General features: G+C 38.6%; 1 protein-coding gene across 10 annotated transcripts in view; it reads left to right on the top strand.

Annotated features, from left to right (window-relative positions):
• The first annotated feature begins 140 nt into the window (after positions 1-140).
• The window catches only part of LOC135103628 (leucine-rich repeat-containing protein 45-like), a 39,193-nt gene continuing 14,541 nt past the window's right edge, over positions 141-24,792 (top strand). For 2 of the 10 annotated variants that reach the window (XM_064010138.1, XM_064010133.1), the window contains exons 1-11: positions 141-396; positions 4,286-4,481; positions 4,717-4,810; positions 8,342-8,508; positions 8,716-8,894; positions 9,268-9,396; positions 16,156-16,327; positions 17,530-17,743; positions 17,930-18,007; positions 18,327-18,438; positions 19,020-19,126. In XM_064010138.1, coding sequence (XP_063866208.1) covers positions 4,396-4,481; positions 4,717-4,810; positions 8,342-8,508; positions 8,716-8,894; positions 9,268-9,396; positions 16,156-16,327; positions 17,530-17,743; positions 17,930-18,007; positions 18,327-18,438; positions 19,020-19,126 — 1,338 coding nt within the window. In that variant the 5' untranslated portion in view covers positions 141-396; positions 4,286-4,395. The other 8 variants (XM_064010132.1, XM_064010135.1, XM_064010136.1 and 5 more) reach the window with 8 other exon arrangements.

Here is a 24,792-nt window from a genome sequence, read left to right as displayed (position 1 = left end):
ATATATATATATATATATATATATATATATATATATATATATATAGATAGATAGATAGATAGATAGATAGATAGATAGATAGATAGATAGATAGATAATATAGATAGACCTCGTAACCGTCACTTGGCGTCACCTGTCAGTCGCTGCGGCATCTCAGCAAAACAAGTAGCACACGCCAGTAGCACCTGCAGGCGTGTGACTCGTGTGGCAGCCCAGTGGTGTTGCGTTACCTTGGTGCTGCAGACTGTGTGGAGAACTCCAAGCGAGACGCTTGACTATGTGTTGCACTGTTAAAAGTATTGATAAAAATGTTGCCAGAAAATGTTAAACAATACAAATAGCGTTAAATTTGTCTGTGCAGTTAGGTATACCTTGCTAGTTGGATTGGTGATTTAAGTACGTACTGAACTACTCACCTCCCTTCACACCTTTAATAATGGAGTTTGCCATTGTTGAGATTAGCACTTTTGAGACGGAATATAATGTTAAATCATGTAACTGTGTCATCAATTGTTCCAAATTGTTGTACATCTCGAGTCTGCCCTGGCCAGGACGCCAGTTCCTCTTACTGAATCAATAGCTTCTTGTATAAATGGACAAGAACCTAAGTGTTGCTATTATGAGACTGATATTTGTATTTTATTTTGGTACCTAAACAAGTTTCTCCAGATACAAAATTGTTATTTATTTAATTGTGCAAGTGTTATTACGAGGATTTCGATAGTTGAACATGGTTACAAATTGGAGTTAGTGTACTTCTGAATTTTTAATATTTCAGGAGGCAAAGCTCCTTGTTAGGATGTAGGTCAGTTTGTTTGATTTGATTTTAAAAATACATTTAAGTGTTTGATTATAGTCGTTTTTTTTTTATAGTCAGGAGTACAGAGGCCCCATTTTATAATTGTTATAATAAGTTCTGATGTCTAAGGCACTATTCTTCTGATCTGGCTATTTAATCCTGAGCTAAAGAGTTCTCATGACTTACAAAGGCCCCAGAAGTTGTCTGGGAACTAGACAATCATTGTGGTACCAGTGTCTTACGTGTTGTCCTGTTCTGGTCAAGGTCCCCTGTTAAGATCACTTATAGCTAAAGGTTTATCATTTATGCACATCAGTTTCTCAGTTTTTTTTAAATAAATGATCCAAGGGAGGCATCACTGTTAATTAACACTGAGTTAAAGAACAGGTTGTGGGCCATTCAAAGGTATAACTTTTTGGGTGGAGAATACCTTAAGCAAATACTTTTTGGAGCAGTTCCCCACTGTGGCAGGATGTTAACATAGTATGTAGTGGGAAGCAGTTGGGTATTTGGGTTTTCGACAGCAACTTAAGCAGAATGGCAATGTGTCCCAGAGTTTTCTAGCACCTGCTTCCTTTATGAAAAACACCTGTTTCTTTAGAAGTAAAGAGGTGCAAACTAAGGAACATGCTTTCAAATATGACTGCAATGGCAGATGGCAGCACAGACTTTGCAATGTTGGCTTCTCATTGTTAGAGTATAGAAGACTGATGAAACTTCCTTCGGCTTTGAGTGGTGTTGCTGCCAGTGCTCTCTACAGATTGCTTCTCTTTCTATGTTTGCAAGTTCTAGTTTGAATTACTCATCCCATTGAGTGAAAGTACTTGACATCCACGTTTATATCACTGATCATCCTACTGTTGCATGTAACATAGAAACTGATTATGTAGGCTAGTGTGAAGACTCCATGGAAGCCAATGATCTAATGCCACTCCACAGAGATCCACATCTAGTGGGAAACTCATTTGATGTTGGCATTTCATTGCAGGTTCCAGTTCCCTCCTCCTGTGCTCGAATGCTCATGCTTCTGAGGGACAACATAATAGTTGAGGGATCACAATATTATAGAGCTCTGGCAAGATGCTGTGAGTAACTCCCCTGGCTACTACAGACCAAGCCTAATATTTTGGTAAAAAATATAGGGTAATATGGAAATAATAATAGCCTGAAAATTTTAAATAATTTTGCTGGGCATCATTAATTTAAAACACTTGGAGAAATCTACTAGAAAAATAATTTTGTCAAATTTAAAGTTCATTATTACTTAACAGTGTGATATATTGTTTAAAACTTGTATAATTTGCAGTATGAAAGTATAAATTACAGTAAATTTTTATAATTGCACCATAATCCCCTAACCTAACGTAACAGGGGAGCTGCACCCCCTCCTGTGGATCCCCTCACCAAGGATATTAATCTAACCTGGACTTCCCTCAGGGATACTAATCTAACCTAACCTAATTGTACTAGTAAATCAGCATTTTTCATTTCTACCAACTATAAACTCTACATTCCCAAAAATCCCCACACTTGCTGGGGAAGAGCTGAATATTGAAAAAAATGTGCATTTCCCATGGAAACTCAGAGACATAGTTTCTTAGAATCCAGTAAGGTATGCAAAATTCACATTCCCAATGAATGTTGTAGAGTATGATGATGTAATTCTAAAATAATACCTAAATTACTGATGTATAATTTACAGTATGAAAGTATAAATTACTTATATTGGTTCTACATAATGTGAGATATATGAATGAAACTAAGGGTTCACAATACAAGAGTGTTACTTAACAACCTGTCACTCTTGAAAATACTAGTGTATTCAAGCTTCTATCTGATCGCCAGTACAGGTTCTGTCAAAGCCGCTCTACTGGTGATCTGGCTTTCCTTACTGAGTCTTGGTCATCCTCTTTTAGAGATTTTGGTGAAACTTCTGCTGTTGCCTTGGACATCAAAAGCTTTTTGATAGAATCTGGCACAAAGCTTTGATTTCCAAACTACCCTCCTATGGCTTCTATCCTTCTCTTTGTAACTTCATCTCAAGTTTCCTTTCTGACTGTTCTATTGCTGCTGTGGTAGACAGTCATTGTTCTTCTCCTAAATCTATTAACAGTGGTGTTCCTCAGGATTCTTTCCTGTCACCCACTCTCTTCTTATTATTCATTAATGATCTAAACCAAACTTCTTGTCCTATCCACTCCTACGCTGATGATACCACCCTGCACTTTTCCACGTCTTTTCATAGACGTCCAACCCTTCAGGAGGTAAACATTTCACGCAGGGAAGCCACAGAACGCTTGACTTCTGATCTTTCTAAAATTTCTGATTGGGTCAGAGCAAACTTGGTATTGTTCAATGCCTCAAAAACTCAATTCCTCCATCTATCAACTCGACACAACCTTCCAGACAACTATCTCCTCTTCTTCAATGACACTCAATTGTCCCCCTCTTCTACACTGAACATCCTTGGTCTGTCCTTTACTTATAATCTGAACTGGAAACTTCACATTTCATCTCTAGCTAAAACAGCTTCTATGAAGTTAGGCATTCTGAGACGTCTCCACCAGTTTTTCTCACCACCCACAGCTGCTAACTCTGTACAAGGGCCTTATCTGTCCATGTATGGAGTATGTTTCACATGTCTGGGGGGGTTCCACTCATACTGCTCTTCTAGACAGCGTGGAATCAGAAGCTTTTCGTCTCATCAACTCCTCTCCTCTAACTGATTGTCTTCAGCCTCTCTCTCACCGCCGCAATGTTGCATCTCTAGCTGTCTTCTACTGGTATTTTCATGCTAACTGCTCTTCTGATCTTGCTAACTGCATGCCTCCCCTCCTAACACACCCTCACTGCACAAGACTTTCTTCATTCTCTTACCCCTACTCTGTCCACTTCTCTAATGCAAAAGTTAACTAGTATTCTCAATCATTCATCACTTTCTCTGGTAAACTCTGGAACTCCCTGCCTGCTTCTGTATTTCCACCTTCCTGTGACTTGAATTCCTTCAAGAGGGAGGTTTCAAGACACTTATTCATCAATTTTTTACTACTGCTTTGACCTTTTTAGGGGACTGGGATTTCAGTGGGCTTTTTTTTTTTTTCATTGGATTTTTTGCTGCCCTTGGCCAGTGTCCTTCTTACATAAAAAAACAAAAAAAAACAATGGGTGTCATACATAATGTACAAACAGTATAATACAATAATTTTGTAGTGCTTTTATATGCCTATTTTTTTGCAGAATGATAATAATATTGATTTGAATATAACAAAAGGTAGTAATGTTTTTGTGTGATATGAAAACCTACACTCATTATATTCCAACATTACAAACAAATAATACAAGTCTTTTGTATGTTGTAATGTGAATGTTGTGGTAAAACTGGCTGTGGGGTCGTGAGGCAAGGCTGTCATGGTAGAGTCTGAGTCCATGTTACTGCCCAAATTGCAATTGTATTCAATTGTGACCTCATTGGTATTTGTCATCCAGGAATCTTATGTGAAAACATGATGAGATGTACATTTTACGAATTGTGGACATTATTGCATGGAAATAATGAAAAATAACACCTAGTAACCGTACACTGCAATTATAGCATTATGGAAGACGTTACAGATTTATATAAACAATTGTGCAAAAAACATAATATAGAACTACAAGAATGTGTTCAAAAAGCATTAACAGGGTAAGTCAATATAACATACATATGCTGTAGAGCACAGAACCACGTTTATATCTATTTTTATTTAGAATTACACTTCATGAATAATAATTTCTCTATTGATATCAAAGTATAGTAAGAATTAATAACATTTTGCATACATAGCTTATTAATTTTATTACCATGATCAAAATACATTAAGAATGAATGGTATTGTATATAGCTTATTGATTTTATTTATTATTTTGTAAATATTTAGTGGTCCAGTGCTGGATTTGTCCAGCCAGACTCTGGATGTTGGCACATGTGCTGTGGTGGGGAAAATGTTGCAGGTCTCTTCAAAATTTGAAGAGGTAAGAAGGCTGCTGCTTACTTCATTAATCATGTTGATCAGGGATGGTCAACAAAGTGATTTGATTTTCTGAGATAATAATGAATAAAAGTTAATGGAAAATTTTTCAAAGGTTCATTTGTAAATTGATTAGTAACATAATAGATACTAAAAAAAATAACATTTTCATAATAGTTTTTCTTCATTTTATGCTCAAAAGTCATAATTTTGTTTAATGTCTTCATTTTTCCTTGTGCTATTGAATGGTTTTACTCTCTCCTGTGATTGTAGATGATCTCTTCTCATGTCTTCTTCAAAAACCTTCTCTGGATTTTTTTCAGAGTTCTCACTGGTCTCTTAATTTCAGGGTTGGAAAAACCGAGGTTTTTTAAAAGGTTTTTGTCGGATTAGATTTTTGTTGATTTTATTGGGTTTTCTGGGTTTTATTTATTTTTTGTTTAGTCCTCATATTTATATGTAAATCAGTTTAAATAAGCAATTAAAAAGTAATTGAATGAAACAAAAGATTTCTTTTTTTTTTTTATTCATGTAGGAGTGGCACTGATTAAGAACATAAAAAAAAAAAAAAAAAAACACTGAGATGCTGGCCCCCAAACAGTTGAAAACAGTAGTCAGAAATTACAGGATAAGTGTCTTGAAACCTCCATCTTAAAAGAGTTCAAGTCATAGGAAGTGGAAATACAGAAGCAGGCAGAGAGTTCTAGAATTTACCAGAGAAAGGGATGAATGATTGAGAATACTGGTAAACTCTTGCATTAGAGAGGTAGACAGAATAGGGGTGAGAGAAAGAAGAAAGTCTTGTGCAGTGAGGCTGTGGGAGGAAGGGAGGCATGCAGTCAGCAAGATCAGAAGAGTAGTTGGCATGAAAATAATGGTAGAAGATAGCAAGAGATGGAACATTGCTGTGATGGGAGAGAGGTTGAAGACAGTCAGTTACAGGAGAGAAATTGATAAGACAAAAAGCTTTTGATTCCACTTTGTCTAAAAGAACAGTATGAGTGGAAGCCCCCTTACATGTGAAACATACTCCATACATGGACAGATAAGGCCCCTGTACAGAGGCAGCAGAAGGGGGGTGAGGGTGTTGAGAAAAACTGACAGAGACAACTCAGAATGCCTAACTTCATAGAAGCTGTTTTAACTAGATGAGATGTGAAGTTTCCAGTTTAGATTATAAGTAAAGAACAGACTGAGGATGTTCAGTGTAGAAGAGGAGGACAGTTGAGTGTCATTGAAGAAGAGGGGATAGTTGTCTGGAAGGTTAAGTCAAGTTTTGAGGCACTGAATAATGCTAAGTTTGCTCTGCCCCAATTAGAAATTTTAGAGAGATCAGAAGTCAGGCATTCAATGGCTTCCCTGTGTGAACTGTTTACTTCCTGAAGGGTTGGATGTCTATGAAAAGACATGGAAAAGTGCAGGGTGGTATCATCAGTGTAGGAGTGGATAGGATATGAAGTTTGGTTTAGAAGATCATTGATGAATAATAGGAAGAGAGTGGGTGACAGGACAGAACCCTGAGGAACACCACTGTTAATAGATTTAGGAGAAGAACAGTGACTGTCTACCACAGCAGCAATAGAATGATCAGAAAAGAAACTTGAGATGAAATTGCAGAGACAAGGATAGAAGCCATAGGAGGGTAGTTTAGAAATCAAAGCTTTGTGCCAGACTCTATCAAAAGCTTTTTGATATGTCTAAGGCAACAGCTAAAGTTTCACCAAAATCCCTAAAAGAAGATGACCTCATTAAGGAAAGCCCAAAAATCACCAGTAGAGTGGCCTTGACAGAACCCATACTGGTGATCAGATAGAAGATTGTGAAGTGGTAGATGTTTAAGAATCTTCCTGTTGAGGATAGATTCAAAACCTTAGAGAGGCAGGAAATTGAAGCAATAGGACAGTAGTTTGAGGGATTAGAATGGTCATTCTTTTTTAGGAACAGGCTGAATGTGGCAAACTTCTAGCAAGAAGGAAAGGTAGATGTTGATAGAGTTGAGTTTGACTAGGCAAGGTGCAAGCACAGAGGCACAGAACATTAGGATGGAGCCCATCAGGTCCATAAGCCCTCCAAGGGTTTAGGCCAGTGAGAACATGGAAAACATCACTGTGAAGGATTTTAGTGGGTAGCATGAAGTAGTCAGAGGTTGGAGGAGAGGGGGGAACAACCCCTGAATCATTCAAGGTAGTAAAGTTTTTAGCAAAGGTTTGAGTGAAGAGTTTAGCCTTAGAAATAGATGAGGTGGAAGTGGTGCTATCAGCTTGAAATAATGGAGGAAAAGATGAAGAGACAAAGTTATTGGAGATGTTTTTGGCATGGTACCAGAAGTCATGAGGGGAGTTAGATCTTGAAAGACTTTGACACTTTCTATTAATGAAGATTAGACACTTGTTTAGGTCATGTTGATACAGGTTGATCTGGTTGGACAAAGCTTGTGTTAACTTGTACTGTATAGGAAATAAATGGATCAAGCTTGACTATTACATTATATATATATATATATATATATATATATATATATATATATATATATATATATATATATATAGAGAGAGAGAGAGAGAGAGAGAGAGAGAGAGAGAGAGAGAGAGAGAGAGAGAGAGAGAGAGAGAGAGAGAGAGAGAGAGAGAGAGATCTTATTTATCAATATGATAATACTAAATTTTGATATGTTGATTTTTTTAACCCAAAAAAACCCACTAAGGCTTTTTTTTTTTTTTTGCAGGGGGTGGAGTTTTTTTATTTCCTAATTTCTTCTAACTCTATTGCTCATTTAAGTATACGGCCTTAACTTCTCCTTTATGTGTTAATACCAGCTCAGTCCCTATCTCCTATCCACATTTATCATATCCTCCATATCACATCTCATCACCTTATCAGACACCCTGTCTGCTAAAACAAAAATAATTAATTAATTAATAAAAAAATAAATAAATCTACTCAATGGTGATTAAATATTTCAAGTAAATTATTCCACAAATATTTTATCAGTAAAACCAGAGAGAGAGAGAGAGAGAGAGAGAAAGAAAAAAATAAATAAATAAAGCAAATCACCCTCACCCCATCCTCATTTTTTAATATTACAGCTTTAACCCTCTGTGATCCTACTGAGAAAAAAATAGGAAAAATCTGTTCAATTGTTTTAATTCTACATTCTTATTACTGGAAACAAGAAGCCATGATGGTATTATGTGTGAGTTTGTTACTACTTGTTGCTGGTTAGGAATATAATGTTTTACTCATTATTATACTAATGTACATATCTCCTGGATATTAGAGTAACTGTTATATTTCATGGTTTCTTGTAAGACATTACCATGATAAAAATTAATATTGCTCATCACTGAGAGCTATAATTCTAGTATCATTGGTTTTCAGAAAGCTGTTATGTGTTATCTATACATAAATCCTTTCCCTGTCAGCCATTTACTGAAGAATATACTTTTTATGCAAATAAAGTTAAAGTACATGAGTAGGTGGATGTGTTTAAAATTAGTGTATGGCACAGATATTGCATTAATTCCTTTAACACTAGGTTAGTTTTGAGGATTGTCTTCTGAAAGAGGATGGTATCAAGTCTATTCTCCTTGGTCTGTGTGGCAATTCCTCTGTGAAGACATTAGTCCTTAAAGGAAACTGCATTCAAGGCAACAGCACAGATGCTTTGGCCAAGATGCTTAGGCATAATTCAAGAATTGTCAGGTAAGATTTCTTTCCTGTATCCAGGATGCTTTTAGGTTTGGATTATAAGCACAACAACAACAATCTAAGATGCTGCTGGATAAAAGAGGGTAACCTTTGTAAACATAGAGGATGCCTTTCCTATATGATTGTATTTGTGAAGTCATTTATTAAAAATGTAAATTACTATTTTGGATATGTGAGATTTTATATACAATGTCTTTATAGATTGTCACTGGAATGGAATAATTTAGGGCTGCATCCAGAGTCATTTGGTTCTTTCTGTGGGGCTCTTGTCAAAAACTCATGTGTGCAGTACTTGGACCTGAGAAGTAACCAGCTGGGTGGAGAGGCAGCATCTGCTCTTGCTCAAGTTTTGATGAGAAACTGCAGCTTACTATCTCTCGGTGTGTATTTTATTATTATTATTTATTTATTTATTTTTTTCATCTTGAATAACCTGTCCTTTCTTGCACATACAAGAAATTTCCAGAAAAAAATCAGAACCAACAGAAAAAAAACACCATTTTAAAATGATATTGCTGTGGATATGAATTGATTTTTAATGTGAGTGCAGTACATGTTTTATTTGAAAGATTTCCACTACTTGACCTTATTTAAACATTCTATACATAATCCTGTCTAGTTGGTATTGTTTGATACTGCTTATATAAAAAGTACTTTGCTCATCTGTTTCATTGGTCACATTGGTCTTGAGTGCCAATACATTAATCAAACAGGTCACTGATTTCTTCAGTTAATAAATTTGTATTGTTTTAGATTTACGCTGGAATACTCTTGGAGTAGCAGGAGGTAAAACCTTGTTGGAAGGTCTGCGTAACAACAGAACCCTTACACTACTGAACCTAATTGGAAACAGTATCACCAATGACATCATTTCGACAATTGGTATGTATGGTATTGCATTAGACACTTAAAATATAATAATAATTCAGGCCTGATGATAAAGATTCATCACCAACTTTATTCTGATTTAGTTGAGTGCCTGTAGACTACTGTGTAGTTTTAGTACATTGGAATTTGAAGCGGACAGTGTGATATATAAAGAATATGTTAAATGAGAAGAATACAAGTGATATGTATTTGTGCTGAGAGGGAGAATATTTTTTGTTGTAGCTACCTCCTTATAGTTATCATGTTAGGACCAAAGCATAGTTGATTATCTTTCATACTGTGATCCCTGTCCATTTAATAGAGAATAAATGTGGACCTTACTGAGAAGTTATCTCACACATTATGAGAAGAAGGAGGGTGATAGTCCTGTATTTATCTTAGTGTAGAGTTTTTTATGTAATTATGTTGACATGATTTTCAACACCAATAGTTATAAATAATTATCAATACCATATGGTATGTGGCTGATAAGTAAGCAAGTAACCCTTATTCAGAGAATGAGGTTTTCAGCAGGTATTCTTAAAGACAAATTAATTGCATACACACACACACACACACACACACACACACACACACACACACACACACACTATAGACCTGTGTCTCTGACAAGTGTGGTGTGCAAAATGTGTGAAAGATTGGTGAAGGATAAATGGATGCAGTACCTAGAAGGAAATTAAGTGATAATAAAACAACAATTTGGATTTAGGAGAGGGAGATTGTGTGTTACAAACTTACTGAGTTTTTATTCTAGAGTGGTGGATATAATGCAAGAAAGAGATGGGCTGATTGTGTTTATTTAGACCTGAAAAAGGCCTTTGATAAAGTGCCACACAGGAAATTGTTGTGGAAGTTGAAGCATAATGATGGGCTAATGGGGGGCCTGCTGAGATGGATGGAAAATTTCTTGACAAACAGAGAAATGAGAATGGTGGTAAAAGATAAAAAATCATCATGGAGGGAAGTCATAAAGTGGAGTACCCCAAGGCTCAGTACTTGTACCAATCATGTTTGTAGTCTATATGAATGATATGACGGAGAGTGTGAAGAGCTACATGAGCCTTTTTGTGGATGATGCAAAGTTGCTGGAAGAAAGTTGAGAGTGCAGAGGGCTGTGGAATGTTACAAGAAGACCTGAACAAGATATCAGAGTGGAGTTATAGATGGGAAATGGAATTTAATTTAAAGAAGTGTAAGGTAATAGAATTTGGAAAAAGTACCAGAAGAGTAAAAGGAAATTATGTGTTGAATGGTGTAAGGTTGAGTGGAGCAGAAGAGGAAAAGTATCTCGGTGTTACAGTGACTGGGAACCTGACCCCGGAGAGACACATTAGCAAAATTACAGGAGAAACCTATAACTTGTTGAGAAGAATAAGGCAGGCCTTTGCATATATGGATGAAAAGATGGTCAGGAAGATGATCGTGTCGCTGATAAGACCTAGACTAGAATATGCAGCAGTAGTGTGGTTGCCATACAAGAAAAAGGATATAAGGAAGTTGGAGAGAGTTCAGAGAGCAGCTACGAAGATGTTACCAAGTATCAGGGACATGTCATATGAAGAGAGACTGGAAAGGCTACATCTACCAACGTTGGAAAAGAGGAGAGAAAGGGGAGACTTGATTGTGATATATAAAGCATATGAGGGAGTAGAGGAGGTGGACTGGAGCGACTTAATGGTCTGGGATACACGGGACACTAGAGGACATGGGAAGAGGCTGAAGAGGAGTGCTTGTAGAAGAGACGTCAAAAAGTATAGTTTCCCATATAGAAGTATTGATGTATGGAACAGTCTGGATGAGGAGATAGTAAATGCAGAAAGTATACATGGATTCAAGGCTAAGTTGGATATTAAAAGATATGAAGATGGGACAGCATGAGCATAGCTCTTTTCCCATAAAGCACAACTAGGTAAATACAACTAGGTAAATACACACACACACACACACATGACATCAAGAAATGCAGCTTCCCATATAGAACTATTGAAATATGGAATGATTTGAAAGAAGAGGTGGTTGCAGCAAACAGTATACACACACACACACACACACAGAAGAAAGGGAAAGAGAAAGGAGACTGAGAAATGAAGCTAAGGAAAAAAAAAAGAAAAGAACAGATATTGAGAAGAACTTTTACTGGAGAGTACTAGACATGAGGCTGAGGAAATGGTACATTCAGGGGAAGGAGGAGGAAATAGTGGAAGAGAGGATGGAGGAAGTAGAAAACTAAAAGTGGCGTATACATATGTGAATGGGCTTACCTCAGGGATTATTGAACTAATGAGTATTTAGAAGAGCCAAAGCCTGATATAATGAGGATTATGGAAACTAAACTGAGTGGTCATCTATTACAAAATGGTGTTGATAATGAACAATATAATACTTGGTTAAAGAACAGAAATGGTAAACAGGGTAGTGGAGTCATGATATTAACCAAGAAAAATTTAAAAGTTACCAAGGTTGGCTATGAAAGGGAAAGTGCTGAATTGATTACATTAAAAGTGGAAAATAAAGGTATGGGAAAAAAGACAATTTGTTGTGTGCTATGTACCACCAAAAACAAGGTCATGGAGTGAGCTTTATTATGCTAGGATGCTAAGTGATACAAAACTCTTACTAAAACAGAATACTAGAAGAAGGAACAAGTCAGGAATTATGGGGGATTTTAACTGTAAGGAGGTACACTGGGAAGAAATATCAATGGAAGGGGGCAAAAACTCATGGGGGAAATATATTACTAGACATGATTATGGAACATACTATGACACAGTGGGTTCAGTGGGTTCAAGATAACACCAAATTTAGAAACGATGATGAACCACCAAAATTAGACCTAATAGTTACAAAGGAGCTAGAGATTGTGGATGAAATTAAGTATAAACATCCCATTGGAAAAAGTGATTAGATATTATTAGAACTAGAACTAAAGGAAGATATGAACATAGGAAGGAAAGAGAAACATAGAGAGGGGAGACTAATATGTAGTAAAACAGATTTTAGTGGACTCAGAAAGTACTTTCAGGAGATAGAATGGGATGACTTTTATATGAAAGAAGTGAGTGTGGAAGAAAATAGAAGACTGATAGAAATTTATAATAAAGGAATGGATAAATATGTACCAAGATTAAAACATAAAAAGGCAAATATAAAAGAGTGGTTTAATAGAAGGTGCAGTGAGGGAAAGGAAAGAAGAGATAGAGTATGGAATAGATGGAGAAAAAGGAAACATCTAAGGAAGTGGCAAGAATATATTAATGCTAGAAATGAGCATGTACAAATATGTAGAGAGGAAGGAAGAAAATACAAGAAGAATATAATTGATAAGTGTAAAGACTAACCAAAACTCTTCTATAGATGTGTAAAGCTGGATGTTACGTCTCTGTGTACAATGACTTAACCTGCTCTCATGCCCATGCTCTTGAATCTTCCCAATTTTCCACCATCTGGCTATGACTACATAGTCACTCTCAAACTAAATTTATCTGTGCTGTATATCTCTCACCTAACTCCTCTGACTAAAAGAAATTCTTTGATTACTTAACTTCCAAAGTGGAGCACATTCTAACTCTCTTCCCTTTTGCGGAGATCACCATTCTTGGAGACATCAATGTTCACCACCAGCTTTGGCTTTCTTCTCCCTTCACTGACCATCCTGGTGAACTAGCCTTTAACTTTGCTATCCTCCATGACCTAGAGCAACTGGTGCAACACCCTACTCATATTCCTGACCATCTTGGAGATACACTCAACATTCTTGACCTTTTCCTAGCCTCTAATCCTTCTGCTTATGCTGTCACCCTATCTTCTCCGTTAGGCTCCTCCAATCACAATCTCACATCTATATCTTGTCCTATCAACTTCAATTCCTCCTCAGGATCCCCCAAGGCAGAGGTGCCTCTGGCATTTTGCTTCTGCTAACTGGAGGGGGCTGAGGAGGTATTATGCTGATTTTCCTTAGAACAACTACTGCTTCTGTGTCAGAGACCCATCTCTGTGTGTTGAGCACATAACAGAGGTGATAGGTCTGGCATGGAGGCATACACTCCTCACTCTTTTTCTCAAACTAAACCTTCCAAACCTTGGTTTAACACAGCCTGTTGTTATGCTATACATGATAGAGAGGTGGCCCACAAAGGGTACTTGAGCCTTCCATCACCTGAATCTCATGTGCTTTATCTTTCTGCCAGGAATCATGCCAAGTCTGTTCTCCAACTAGCCAAAAACTCCTTCATTAATAGAAAGTGTCAGAATCTGTCAAGATTTAACCCCCCTTGTGACTTCTAGCACCTAGCCAAAAAAAGCATCTCCAGTAACTTTGCTTCTTCATCTTTCCCTCCTTTATTTCAGCCAGATGGCACCAGTGCCATCTCATCTATTTCTAAAGCTGAACTCTTCACTCAAACTTTTGCTAAAAACTCTACCTTGGATAATTCAGGGCTTACTCCTCCCTCTTCTCCATCCTCTGACTACTTCATGCTACTCATTAAAATCCTTCTTAGTGATGTTTTCCATGCTCTTGCTGGCCTAAACCCTTGGAAGTCTTATAGACCTGATGGGGTCCCTCCTGTTGTTCTCTGAAACTGTGTCTCCATGCCTCTACCTTGCCTAGTCAAACTCTTTCAACTTTCCCTCTTGCTGGAAGTTTGCATATATTTAGCCTGTTCCTTAAAGGATGACTATTCTAATCCTTCAAACTACTGTCCTATTGATTTAATTTCCTCACTAAAGTTTTTTAATCTATCCTCAACAGGAAGATTCTTAAACATCTATCACTTCACAACCTTCTATCTGATTGCCAGTATGGGTTCCTTCAAGGCTACTCTACTACTGAGATTCTGGCTTTTCTTACTGAGTCCTGGTCATCCTCTTTTAGAGATTTTGGTGAAACTTTTGCTGTTTCCTTAGCCATATCAAGAGCTTTTGATAGTCTGGCACAAAGCTTCAATTTCCAAACTTCCCTCCTGCAGCTTCTATCCTTCTCTCTGTAACTTCATCTCAAGTTTCTTTTCTGACCGTTTTATTGCTGCTGTGGTTGAGGGTCACTGTTCTCCTAAATCTATTAACAGTGGTACTCCTCACAGTTTTGTCCTGTCACCCACTCTCTTCCTATTATTCATCAACAATCTTCTTAACAAAATTTCTTGTCCTATCCACTCCTATGTTGATGATACCACTCTGCACTTTTTTTGCATAATTTCCTAGACATTCAACCCTTCAGGAAGTAAATAGTTCACACAGGGAAGCCACAGAATGCCTGACTTCTGATCTCTCCAAAATTTTTGATTGGGGCAGAGCAAACCTAGTATTGTTCAATGCCTCAAAAATCCAATTCCTCCATCTATCAACTCAACACAACCTTCCAGACAACTATCCCCTCTTCTTCAGTGACACTCAACTGTCCTCCTCTTTTACACTGAACATCCTCAGCCTGTTTTTTTACTTATAATCTAAACTAGAAACTTACATCTCATCTCTAGGTAAAACAGCTTCTATGAAGTTAAGCATTCTGAGTCATCTCCAACTATTTTCTAACCACCTCAGCTGCTAACTCTGTACAGGGGCCTTATCCACCCATGTATGGAATATGCTTCACATGTCTGGGAGGGTTCCACTCATGCTGCTATTTCAGACAAGGTGGAATCAAAAGCTTTTTGTCTTATCAATTCCTCTTCTCTAACTTACTGTCTTCAGCCTCTTTCTCATCACCACAGTGTTGCATCTCTTGCTATCTTCTACTACCATTTTCATGCTAACTGCTCTTCTGATCTTGCTAACTGCATGCCTACCCTTCTCCCACAGTCTCACTGCAGAAGACTTTTTTCTTTCTCTCATTCCTATTCCGTCTACCTCTCTAATGCAAGAGTTAACTTGTATTCTCAATCATTCACCCCTTTCTCTGGTAAACTCTGGAACTCCTTACCTCCTGTATTTCCTCCTTCCTATGACTTGAACTCTTTCAAGAGGGAGGTTTCAAGACACTTATCCTTCAATTTTCAATGTCTCTTTTGTTACTGGTACCTAAGTGGGATTTTTTTCTTCTGGTTTTGTTTCTCTTGGCTAGTGACCCTTTTACATAAAAAGAAAATAATAATAATGATAATAAATAAATAAAATAAAATAAAATATATAGAATCATGAGAAACATGGAGTTTCCTGATATAGAAGATTTACCGAAATAGGACACAAGGGATACAAAAGATGTGGAAAGAAACTAAAAAAAGATAGTTATAGAAGAAATTTGAAGAACAGCTTCCCCCACAGATCAGTGGATATATGGAATGGACTGGACAAAGCAGTAGTGTGTGCAAAGACAGTACATCATTTTGAGATACAAAGATGGGACAGCATGAGCATAGTTCCCCTCTTGTACAATACAATTAGGTAAACACACACACACACACACACACACACACACACACACACACACACACACACACACACACACACACACACACACACACACACACACACACACACACATAAGAGGACAGAGTTGCTTGCCTTCCTCTTCTGTCAGATTGTGGAGTCTCAGTTCATTAATTTAGATGTAAACCTGTTCTGGGGAGTTTCCATGTGACATTTTGCAGCCTCTTTATTTTCTATTTCCATGTTTCCATTCAGGTGAATAAAGATTACATTGTGAAAGATTGAATTCAATATGCTGCCTATCCAGTTATTTTGATGTCTGTCTCACTAAATTTGCATAATTCAAAGTTATTCAGTTAATATACAATGACCTCATTTTTTCCCCAGATAATCAGATTAGTAAAAACAAGCTTTTGTCTCTGAAAGAAAGAGAGTATATAGGACAGACAACTTTGCTGAAGGAGCAGCTAGAGAGACAAGAACAACACTCCTCTCAGCAAGTCAAGCAGTTAGAAGATAACCTAGCCCAAAGAGATAAGGCACTGAACAAGACCATACAGTAAGTTATGCATCTTGTTTGAAATAGTAGCCTTTGATTGGTATGGAAAATTGAAAATTTTTGACATATCTTTTCTAGTTGGTATACCACAATTCCATAATTTTATTAGTGGAAAAAAAGTCAACTCATACTAAATAGAAGTACTATATAAATTCATATTAATTTTCTCATCAAACTGAATCACTGCATTCTTTCCTTCTTGGATGCCACCTCACATTTATGAAAACTGCATTTTGTCAAATGAGAAGTCTGTTATGGTGCATTATGGTGAATCATGTCTGTTGTCCAGTATTATTACAGAGATTAGCAGAAATGGTGCACAACTGACCCTCATATAGTGTGGATGGTGAGGACTGGTTCTCTTTCCCCTTGAAGCCTTAAGACTATGATGCAAGGGAATGTGAATGTACAGTAAACCCTGCCTTGGTCGGATTTTGGGGTAATGTTATCAGGGGAAAATTGGATGTAGTCCTTGAAGTCACCATGAAGACCAGCAAGCACAACATGGCAGGAACACCAGTTGTGCATGACGCATCAGGACAAAAGGCTGTACAGAGAATGGGCAGTGTTTCCAGTTCACATACTATTGTGAACACCAGGTGGTTATGTGGTATGCACTGTATAGGGTAAAAAAAATAATATTTGATATTTAAATTATGTATTTAATATTTGAATATGTATCCATCTTTTCTGGTCCACATTTCAAAAAAATTTTCTTAAGCACTGGCAGCATTGACTGTCAAAGCGTCCCCCACACTCACCTCTTTCAAGGGCACCATGCACCTTACCACAGTTTCTTCTGCTCTTGTGAGTGTGTTAAAACCAAAGGTAATTTTAGTCAGTGGTTATTTTCTCCTATTCCTTCATTTGGATAAATCAGGATAACACAAGATATGATGCTCTACAGTAGAATAGTACATTAGATACGTATCTGATGTCTGTCTGAGTGTCCAGCTTTCCCCTTACATTGCGGAGAATAATCCGAAATATCAGATGTCTATCCGACTTCCTGCTTATGACCATCCAAGATATGACACTTATCTGAGATCACAAAAGTGTCCAACTATCCGATATCCAAGATATTTGGGTACGACGTAGGAGGGGTTTACTGTATTCATTTTCTTGTTTTGGCCTTGTCTTGGCTACTCTCCTTTATGGCAATGTGAGCATGGTATATTAATAGAGAGACTTCAATTCTTCAGGGAAGGGGAGTTTCAGACTGGAAAGTTGCAAGAGGAGCTTTCGAGCAAGTCCTTAGAGTTGGTGGCATTAAGAACCAAGTATGAATTGATCACCTCAGCTCTCCACCTGAATCAGGAGAGAGTGTCAGTTCTGGAAGAGAGGAATTGCACTCTACAAGAGGATCTAAAGTCTAGTCAGGAGTCAGCCACGTTAGAAAAGAGCAAATTGAAAGAAGTAAGCTTTTTTTTTAATTTGCAATTTGATATGTCTTATACTAGAGAAAGCTAAATTTTGCAAGACTATATCAATGAGTTAAATAAGTTTTTCTTGGTTGATAGCAATCAACTGTAGATGCTGTCAATTCTGTTCTGTGTCCAGTATCCAGTGCCTTTTACATAAATGCACCACTGTGTTCCTCAGGCTCTGGACTCTGCACGGGCTCAACACAGTGAGGAGGTTCATGCATTGCACACCACTATAACTCAGCTGCAGACAAAGGTTAGAGAGAATTTTGCCCTCCAACATTTCCTTTGTGTTGAATACAAGTGTCTATTAGGTATTTGTGGTATTATGTGGTATTTTCACTCTATAAATGTATTAGTAGTCTTGTAGTAGTCTTTTACATGCATTTTGCCAAAGTTGGGTCTGTTAGAGGGAAGATTTTCTTAGGCTCTTTTACCTATATATTGAATAGGGTGCTAGGTGGAAAAGTAGGTGACAACTAGAAGTGACTAGTAAGAAAAGTAATAGTCTCATAACTATAGCAGAACTATATTACCTCATCTCTTTAACCAAGTGAAAAGCTTCTTTTTTTCAGATTGGTGAGCTGACTGCAGAATCTGAAAAGCAAAAACAACAGACTTTTGACCTCAAAGAAACCACATGCTCCTTACAAGCAGAAATTAAAGGTCTTAAAATGGAGTGTGATGGTAGGTGCAAAATTTGTCAGCCATGTATTTTGAAGTGAGGAAGCAAGAAAAAAATTATGCAACCTTGCCCTAACTTCCAGGCCAGTCATATTTCCTTCTTTTCTTCTATTCTTATTTATTTTTTTTGGCCAATTGTATTAGATTCTCCAGCAAGTGATGTTTCCGATATCAGTTTAGTATTAATGCCATATTACTGAAAGTTATTGCAGAATGATAGATTGGATGATTATGAACATGCAATGAAAACTGGAAAAGCCCATGATCATTCTTGCTTTTAAAAATACTTTCATATTTGATTAATGTGACATTACAAAAGTAGACATTTTAGGCTATAACTAGAAAAAAAATCTAAGCTCCACTTGTTATTGAGAGAAGAGTATTTTTGAAAGTTGCAAAACTTTTTTTTTTTTTTTTTTTTTTTTTTTTTTTTGTGTGTGTGTGTGTGTGTGTGTGTGTGTGCGCGCACGCACGCTCGCTTAACCAAGTCTGCATTGAGGACCTCAAATCTCCTAATTGATATGTAAAATATAATGTAATATTTTATATTTGAACCAGAATTTTTCTTTTCTTTTCCCAATCAGCATTGAGGTCAAAAGAACAAACAAAACACAAGGAAATGATGAAGAACGTTGAAAAACAGCACAGTGCAGAAGTCCACCAATTAAAGATGGATCACCAGCAGGTTGAGGTAAGAGTGAAGTATGGCCTTGGCTTTCTCCTTGGCAACATGAAGTCACTTCACTACACTAACTTGTGTATTCATGTTTTTACATGAAGGATTATTCATGTGAATTTGATCATGTGTGCACTACAGCGTGTGGGGAAACATGCATTCATCGTGTATAGGAGGAGGCAATAGACACCTGCTGAAACAATAATTATTCCCAGTGAGATCTGAAGTACTGGATCAGGGAATTCTGTGAACTTCTCAGTAACCCAGCTGTAACCTCACTGAATGTGTCCCTTTATGTCTTACAACAAAAAGGGAGCAGTCACAGCCTGCCCTCTAGGGACAACTCTCTTCCTTTGCACCTGATTACACACACACACACCCATCACTTAAAAATCTAAATTCACTATGATGGCTCTTACACCAGCCTCGGAGTCCCTGTCTGGGGAGGGGACCACAAATGTCCCTAGGTTAAACTGCTCTTCTGGTATCAACTCTAAGTGTCTAGACATATCCCCTGAACTTTTTCTTCATTAACTTCTGCAACTCTATGAAGTTCAGCGTTATGAGACGTCTTCACCAGTTTTCTCATCCCCCCAGTTTGTAACTCTCTACAAGGACCTTATCTGTCCATGTATGGAGCATGCTTCACATGTCTGGGAGGCATTCCATTAGTAATGCTCTTTTAAACAGGGTGGAATCAAAAGCTTTTCATCTCATCAACTCCTCTCTTCTGACTGACTGTCTTTAGCCTCTTTCTCATCTCTGCAGTGTTGCATCTCTAGCTATCTTCTACCACTATTTTCATGCTAGCTTCTCTTCTGATACTGGTAACTGCATGCCTTCCCTCCTCCTGCACCCTTGCTGCACAAGACTTTTTTCTTTCACCTCTATTCTCTCCACCTCTCTAATGCAGTATTCTCAATCATTTATCCATTTCTCTGGTAAACTCGAACTCCCTGCCTGCATCTGTATTTCCACCTTCCTGTGACTTGAACTCCTTCAAGAGGGAGGTTTCAAGACACTTATCCTTCAATTTTTGACTACCACTTTGGCCAGTGTCCCTCCTATATAAAAGAACACCACCTCTCTTCTACTAAACCCTAGCTTCTCTTTCTCACTGAAAAAGAGGTCTCTGGGGCAATTGACAGTACAGTAAAATTCCTCTCATCCGGCATTCGAGTATCCGGCAGCTTCAAGTATCCGGCACATTTTTCCCCCGAGCCTTAAAATCAATAAAAAATCATAAAATCGATTAAAATTCCCGCACGAGGCATACTTTGTTCCCTCGCCACCAGAGCACACTGCTTCGCGCCACCCGCGGCCCACTGCACTGTGTTTACTCAGTGACTCAGTCCCACGTGTGCACTGTTTATCGCCTGACGCCTTCATCATGCCTAAAGTTGTAGAAAAGAGGAAGCGTGTTGTGCTTACACTTAAGCAGCTGATCAGATCAGCTGCTGATTAAGATCAGCTGATCTTTGTTATGGTAAGATGCATGAGTGTAGGGTGGTGATTGTGGACATAATTTCACTTCTATTCAAGTATCCGGCAATATTCAAGCATCCAGCATGTCGGCAGTCCCGTTAATGCCGGATAAGAGGGATTTTACTGTATCCCCTTCTCTGTTCTCCCATACTTTCTCTATCCTCAATTTCAATCAAAAGCTGGATGTTGCGTCTATGTGTGCAATGACTTAACTTGCTCTTGTGCCCATGCTCTTGAATCTTCTGAATTTTCCACCATCTGGCTACAACTACAGAGTCACTCTCAAACTAAATTTATTTGTGTTGTATACCTCTGACCTAACTCCTCTGACTATAAAAAATTCTTTGATTACTTAACTTCCAAAGTGGAGCACAGCCTGACTCTTTCCTTTTGTGGAGGCCTCCATTCTTTGAGACCATGTTCACCACCAGCTTTAGCATTCCTCTCCCTTCACTGACCATCCTGGTGAAGTATCCTTTAACTTTGCTATCCTCCATGACCTAGAGCAGGGGTTCTCAGCCTTTTGCAAGCTGGGCCCTCCCACAGTTGGTTCAGTGCAGTTTCCCCCCCCCCTCCTCCCTGTGCCATCCACTCAACCCCCTCCCCAACTATGCCACCATAAATAGATAGATAGATAAAGGGAGGGTGGACATAACAGCTGCATCTCCTTTGTACTAATAGCCAGTGAATCTGATTTTCCGTGATTTTTTCTCCTCCTGTCCTGTGCTCATGGTCCCTGGATAAGTGTACCCCCCCTAGTTGAGAACCACTGTCATAGAATAACTGGTGCAACACCCTACTCATATTCCTGACTGTCTTGGAGATACACCCAACATTCTTGACCTTTTCCTCACTAATCCTTCTGCTTATGCTGTCACCCTATCTTCTTCATTGGGCTCCTCTGATCACAACCTCATATCTGTATCTTGTCCCATCACTCCAAACCCTCCTCAGGATCCCCAAAAGTGGAAGTGCCTCTGGCATTTTGACTGCTAATTTGGGGGGACCTGAGGAGATATTATGTTGATTTTTCATGGAATAACTACATCTTCCATGTCAGACACCTGTCTGTGTACTGAGTGCATAACAGAGGTGATAATGTCTTGCATGGAATTGTACATTCCTCACTCTTTTTCTTACTCTAAACCTTCCAAACCTTGGTTTAACACAGCCTTTTTTTTGCGCTATACATGATAGAGAGGTGACCCACAAAAGGTACTTAAGTGTTCCATCACCTGAATCTCATGCACTTTATATTTCTGCCCAGAATCATGCCAAGTTTGTTCTCCAACTGGCCAAAAACTCATTCATTAATAGAAAGTGTCAAAATCTGTCAAGATGTAACTCCCCTCGTGACTTCTGGTACCTAGCCAAAAACATTTCCAGTAACTTTACTTCTTTCCTTCCTTTATTTCAGCCTAATGGCACCACTGCCATCTCATCTATTTCTAAAGCTAAACTCTTCACTCAGACTTTTGCTGAAAGCTTTACCTTGGATGATTCAGGGGTTGTTCCTCCCTCTCCTCTACCCTCCGACTACTTTATGCTACCTATTAAGATCCTTCGCAATGATGTTTTCCATGCCTTTGCTGCCCTTAACCCTCAGAAGGTTTATGGACCTGATGGGGTCCCTCCTGTTATTCTCCAAAACTGTGTCCCCATGGTTGCACCTTGCCTAGTCGAACTTGTCTTTCAATGTCTACCTTTCCTTCCTGCTGGAAGTTCTGCCTACATTCAACCTGTTCCTAAAAAGAGTGACTGCTCTAATCCTTCAGACTTTTTTTTTTTTATGTAGGAGGTGCACTGGCCAAGGGCAACAAAATTCCAATTAAAAAAAAAAGCCCACTGAGATGCCAGTCCCAGAAAAGGGTCCAAAGCATTAGTCAAAAATTGAAGGATAAATGTCTTGAAACCACCCTCTTGAAGGAATTCAAGTCATAGGAAGGTGGAAATACAGAAGCAGGCAGGGAGTTCCAGAGTTTACCAGAGAAAGGAATGAATCATTGAGAATACTGGTTAACTCTTGCAATAGAGAGGTGGACAGAGTAGGGGTGAGAGAAAGAAGAAAGTCTCGTACAGCAAGGCCGCGGGAGGAGGGGAGGCATGCAGTTAGCAAGATCAGAAGAGCAGTTAGCATGAAAATAGTGCTAGAAGACAGCTAAAGATGCAACATTGTGGCAATGAGAGAGAGGCTGAAGACAGTCAGTTAGAGGAGAGAGTTGATGAGACGAAAAGCTTTTGATTCCACCCTGTCTAGAAGAGCGGTATGAGTGGAACTCCCCAGACATGTGAAGCATACTCCATACATGGACAGATAAAGCCCTTGTACAGAGTTAGCAGCTGGGGGGGGGGGAGAGAAAAACTGGCGGAGACATCTCAGAACGCCTAACTTCATAGAAGCTAGAGATGAGATGTGAAGTTTCTAGTTCAGATTATAAGTAAAGAACAGACCAAGGATGTTCAGTGTAGAAGAGGGGAACAGTTGAGTGTCACTGAAGAAGAGGGGATAGTTGTCTGGAAGGCTGTGTCGAGTTGATAGATGGAGAAATTGAGTTTTTGAGGCATTGAACAATACCAAGTTTGCTCTGCCCCAATCAGAAATTTTAGAAAGATCAGAAGTCAGGCATTCTGTGACTTCCCTGCATGAAATGTTTACTTCCTGAAGGGTTGGACGTCCATGAAAAGATGTGAAAAAACGCAGGGTGGTATCATCAGCGTAGGAGTGGATAGGACAAGAAGTTTGGTTTAGAAGGTCATAAATGAATAATAAGAAGAGAGTGGGTGACAGGACAGAACCATGAGGAACACCACTGTTAATAGATTTAGGAGAAGAATGGTGACCATCTACCACAGCAGCAGTAGAATGGTCAGAAAGGAAACTTGATATGAAGTTACAGAGAGAAGGATAAAAGCCATAGGAGGGTAGTTTGGAAATCAAAGCTTTGTGCCAGACTCTATCAAAAGCTTTTGATATATCCAAGGCAACAGCAAAAGTTTCACCAAAATCTCTAAAAGAGGATGACCAAGACTCAATAAGGAAATCCAAAAGATCACCAGTAGAGTGGCCTTGATGGAACCCATACTGGTGATCAGATGGAAGGTTGTGAGGAGATAGATGTTTAAGAATCTTCCTGTTGAGAATAGATTAAAAACCTTTAGATAGGTAGGAAATTAAAGCAATAGGACAGTAGTTTGAGGGATTAGAATGGTCACCCTTTTTAGGAACAGGCTTAATGTAGGCAAACTTCCAGCAAGAAGGAAAGGTAGATGTTTACAGACTGAGCTGAAAGAGTGTGACTAGGCAAGGTGCAAGCACGGAGGCACAGTTTCATAGAACATAGGAGGGATCACATCAGGTCCATAAGCCTTCCGGTGGTTTAGGCCAGCGAGGGCATGGAAAACACCATTGCAAAGAATTTTAGTAGGTAGCATGAAGTAGTTAGAGGGTGGATGAGAGGGAGGAACAAGCCCAGAATCGTCCAAGGCAGAGTTTTTAGCAAAGGTTTGAGGGAAGAGTTTAGCTTTAGAAACAGATGTGATAGCAGTGGTGCCATCTAGTTGAAATAAAGGAGGGAAAGAAGAAGAAGCAAAGTTATTGGAGATATTTTTGGCTAGATGCCAGAAGTCACAAGGGGAGTTAGATCTTGAAAGATTTTGACACTTTCTGTTAATGAAGGAGTTTTGGCTAGTTGGAAAACAGACTTGGCATGGTTCTGGGCAGAAACATAAAGTGCATGAGATTCTGGTGATGGAAGGCTTAAGTACCTTTTGTGGGGCCACTTCTCTTATCATGTATAGCACAAGAACAAGCTGTGTTAAACCAAGGTTTGGAAGGTTTAGGTCAAGAAAAACTGAGGAATGTACACCTCCATGCCAGACACTATGACCTCTTTTATGCGCTTGGCACACAAAGAGGGGTCTCTGACACGGAAGAAGTAGTCATTTCAAGGAAAATCAGCGAAATACCTCCTCAGGTTCCCCCAACTAGCCAGAGGCACCTTCGCTTAGGGGAATCCTGAGGAGGGATTGGAGTAATTGGACAAGATACAGATATGAGATTGTGATAGGAGGAGCCCAAAGGAGAAGAGAGGGTAACAGCATAAGCAGAAGGATTAGGGGTCAGGAAAAGGTCAAGAATGTTGGGTGTATCTCCAAGACAGTCAGGAATATGAGTAGGGTGTTGCACCAATTGCTTT

The sequence above is a fragment of the Scylla paramamosain genome, chromosome 9, assembly GCF_035594125.1.
Source record: "Scylla paramamosain isolate STU-SP2022 chromosome 9, ASM3559412v1, whole genome shotgun sequence".
Classification (NCBI taxonomy): Eukaryota; Metazoa; Arthropoda; class Malacostraca; order Decapoda; family Portunidae; genus Scylla; species Scylla paramamosain.
The sequence above is the reverse complement of the archived record's forward strand: the minus strand, read 5'-3'. Positions and strand labels throughout refer to the sequence as shown.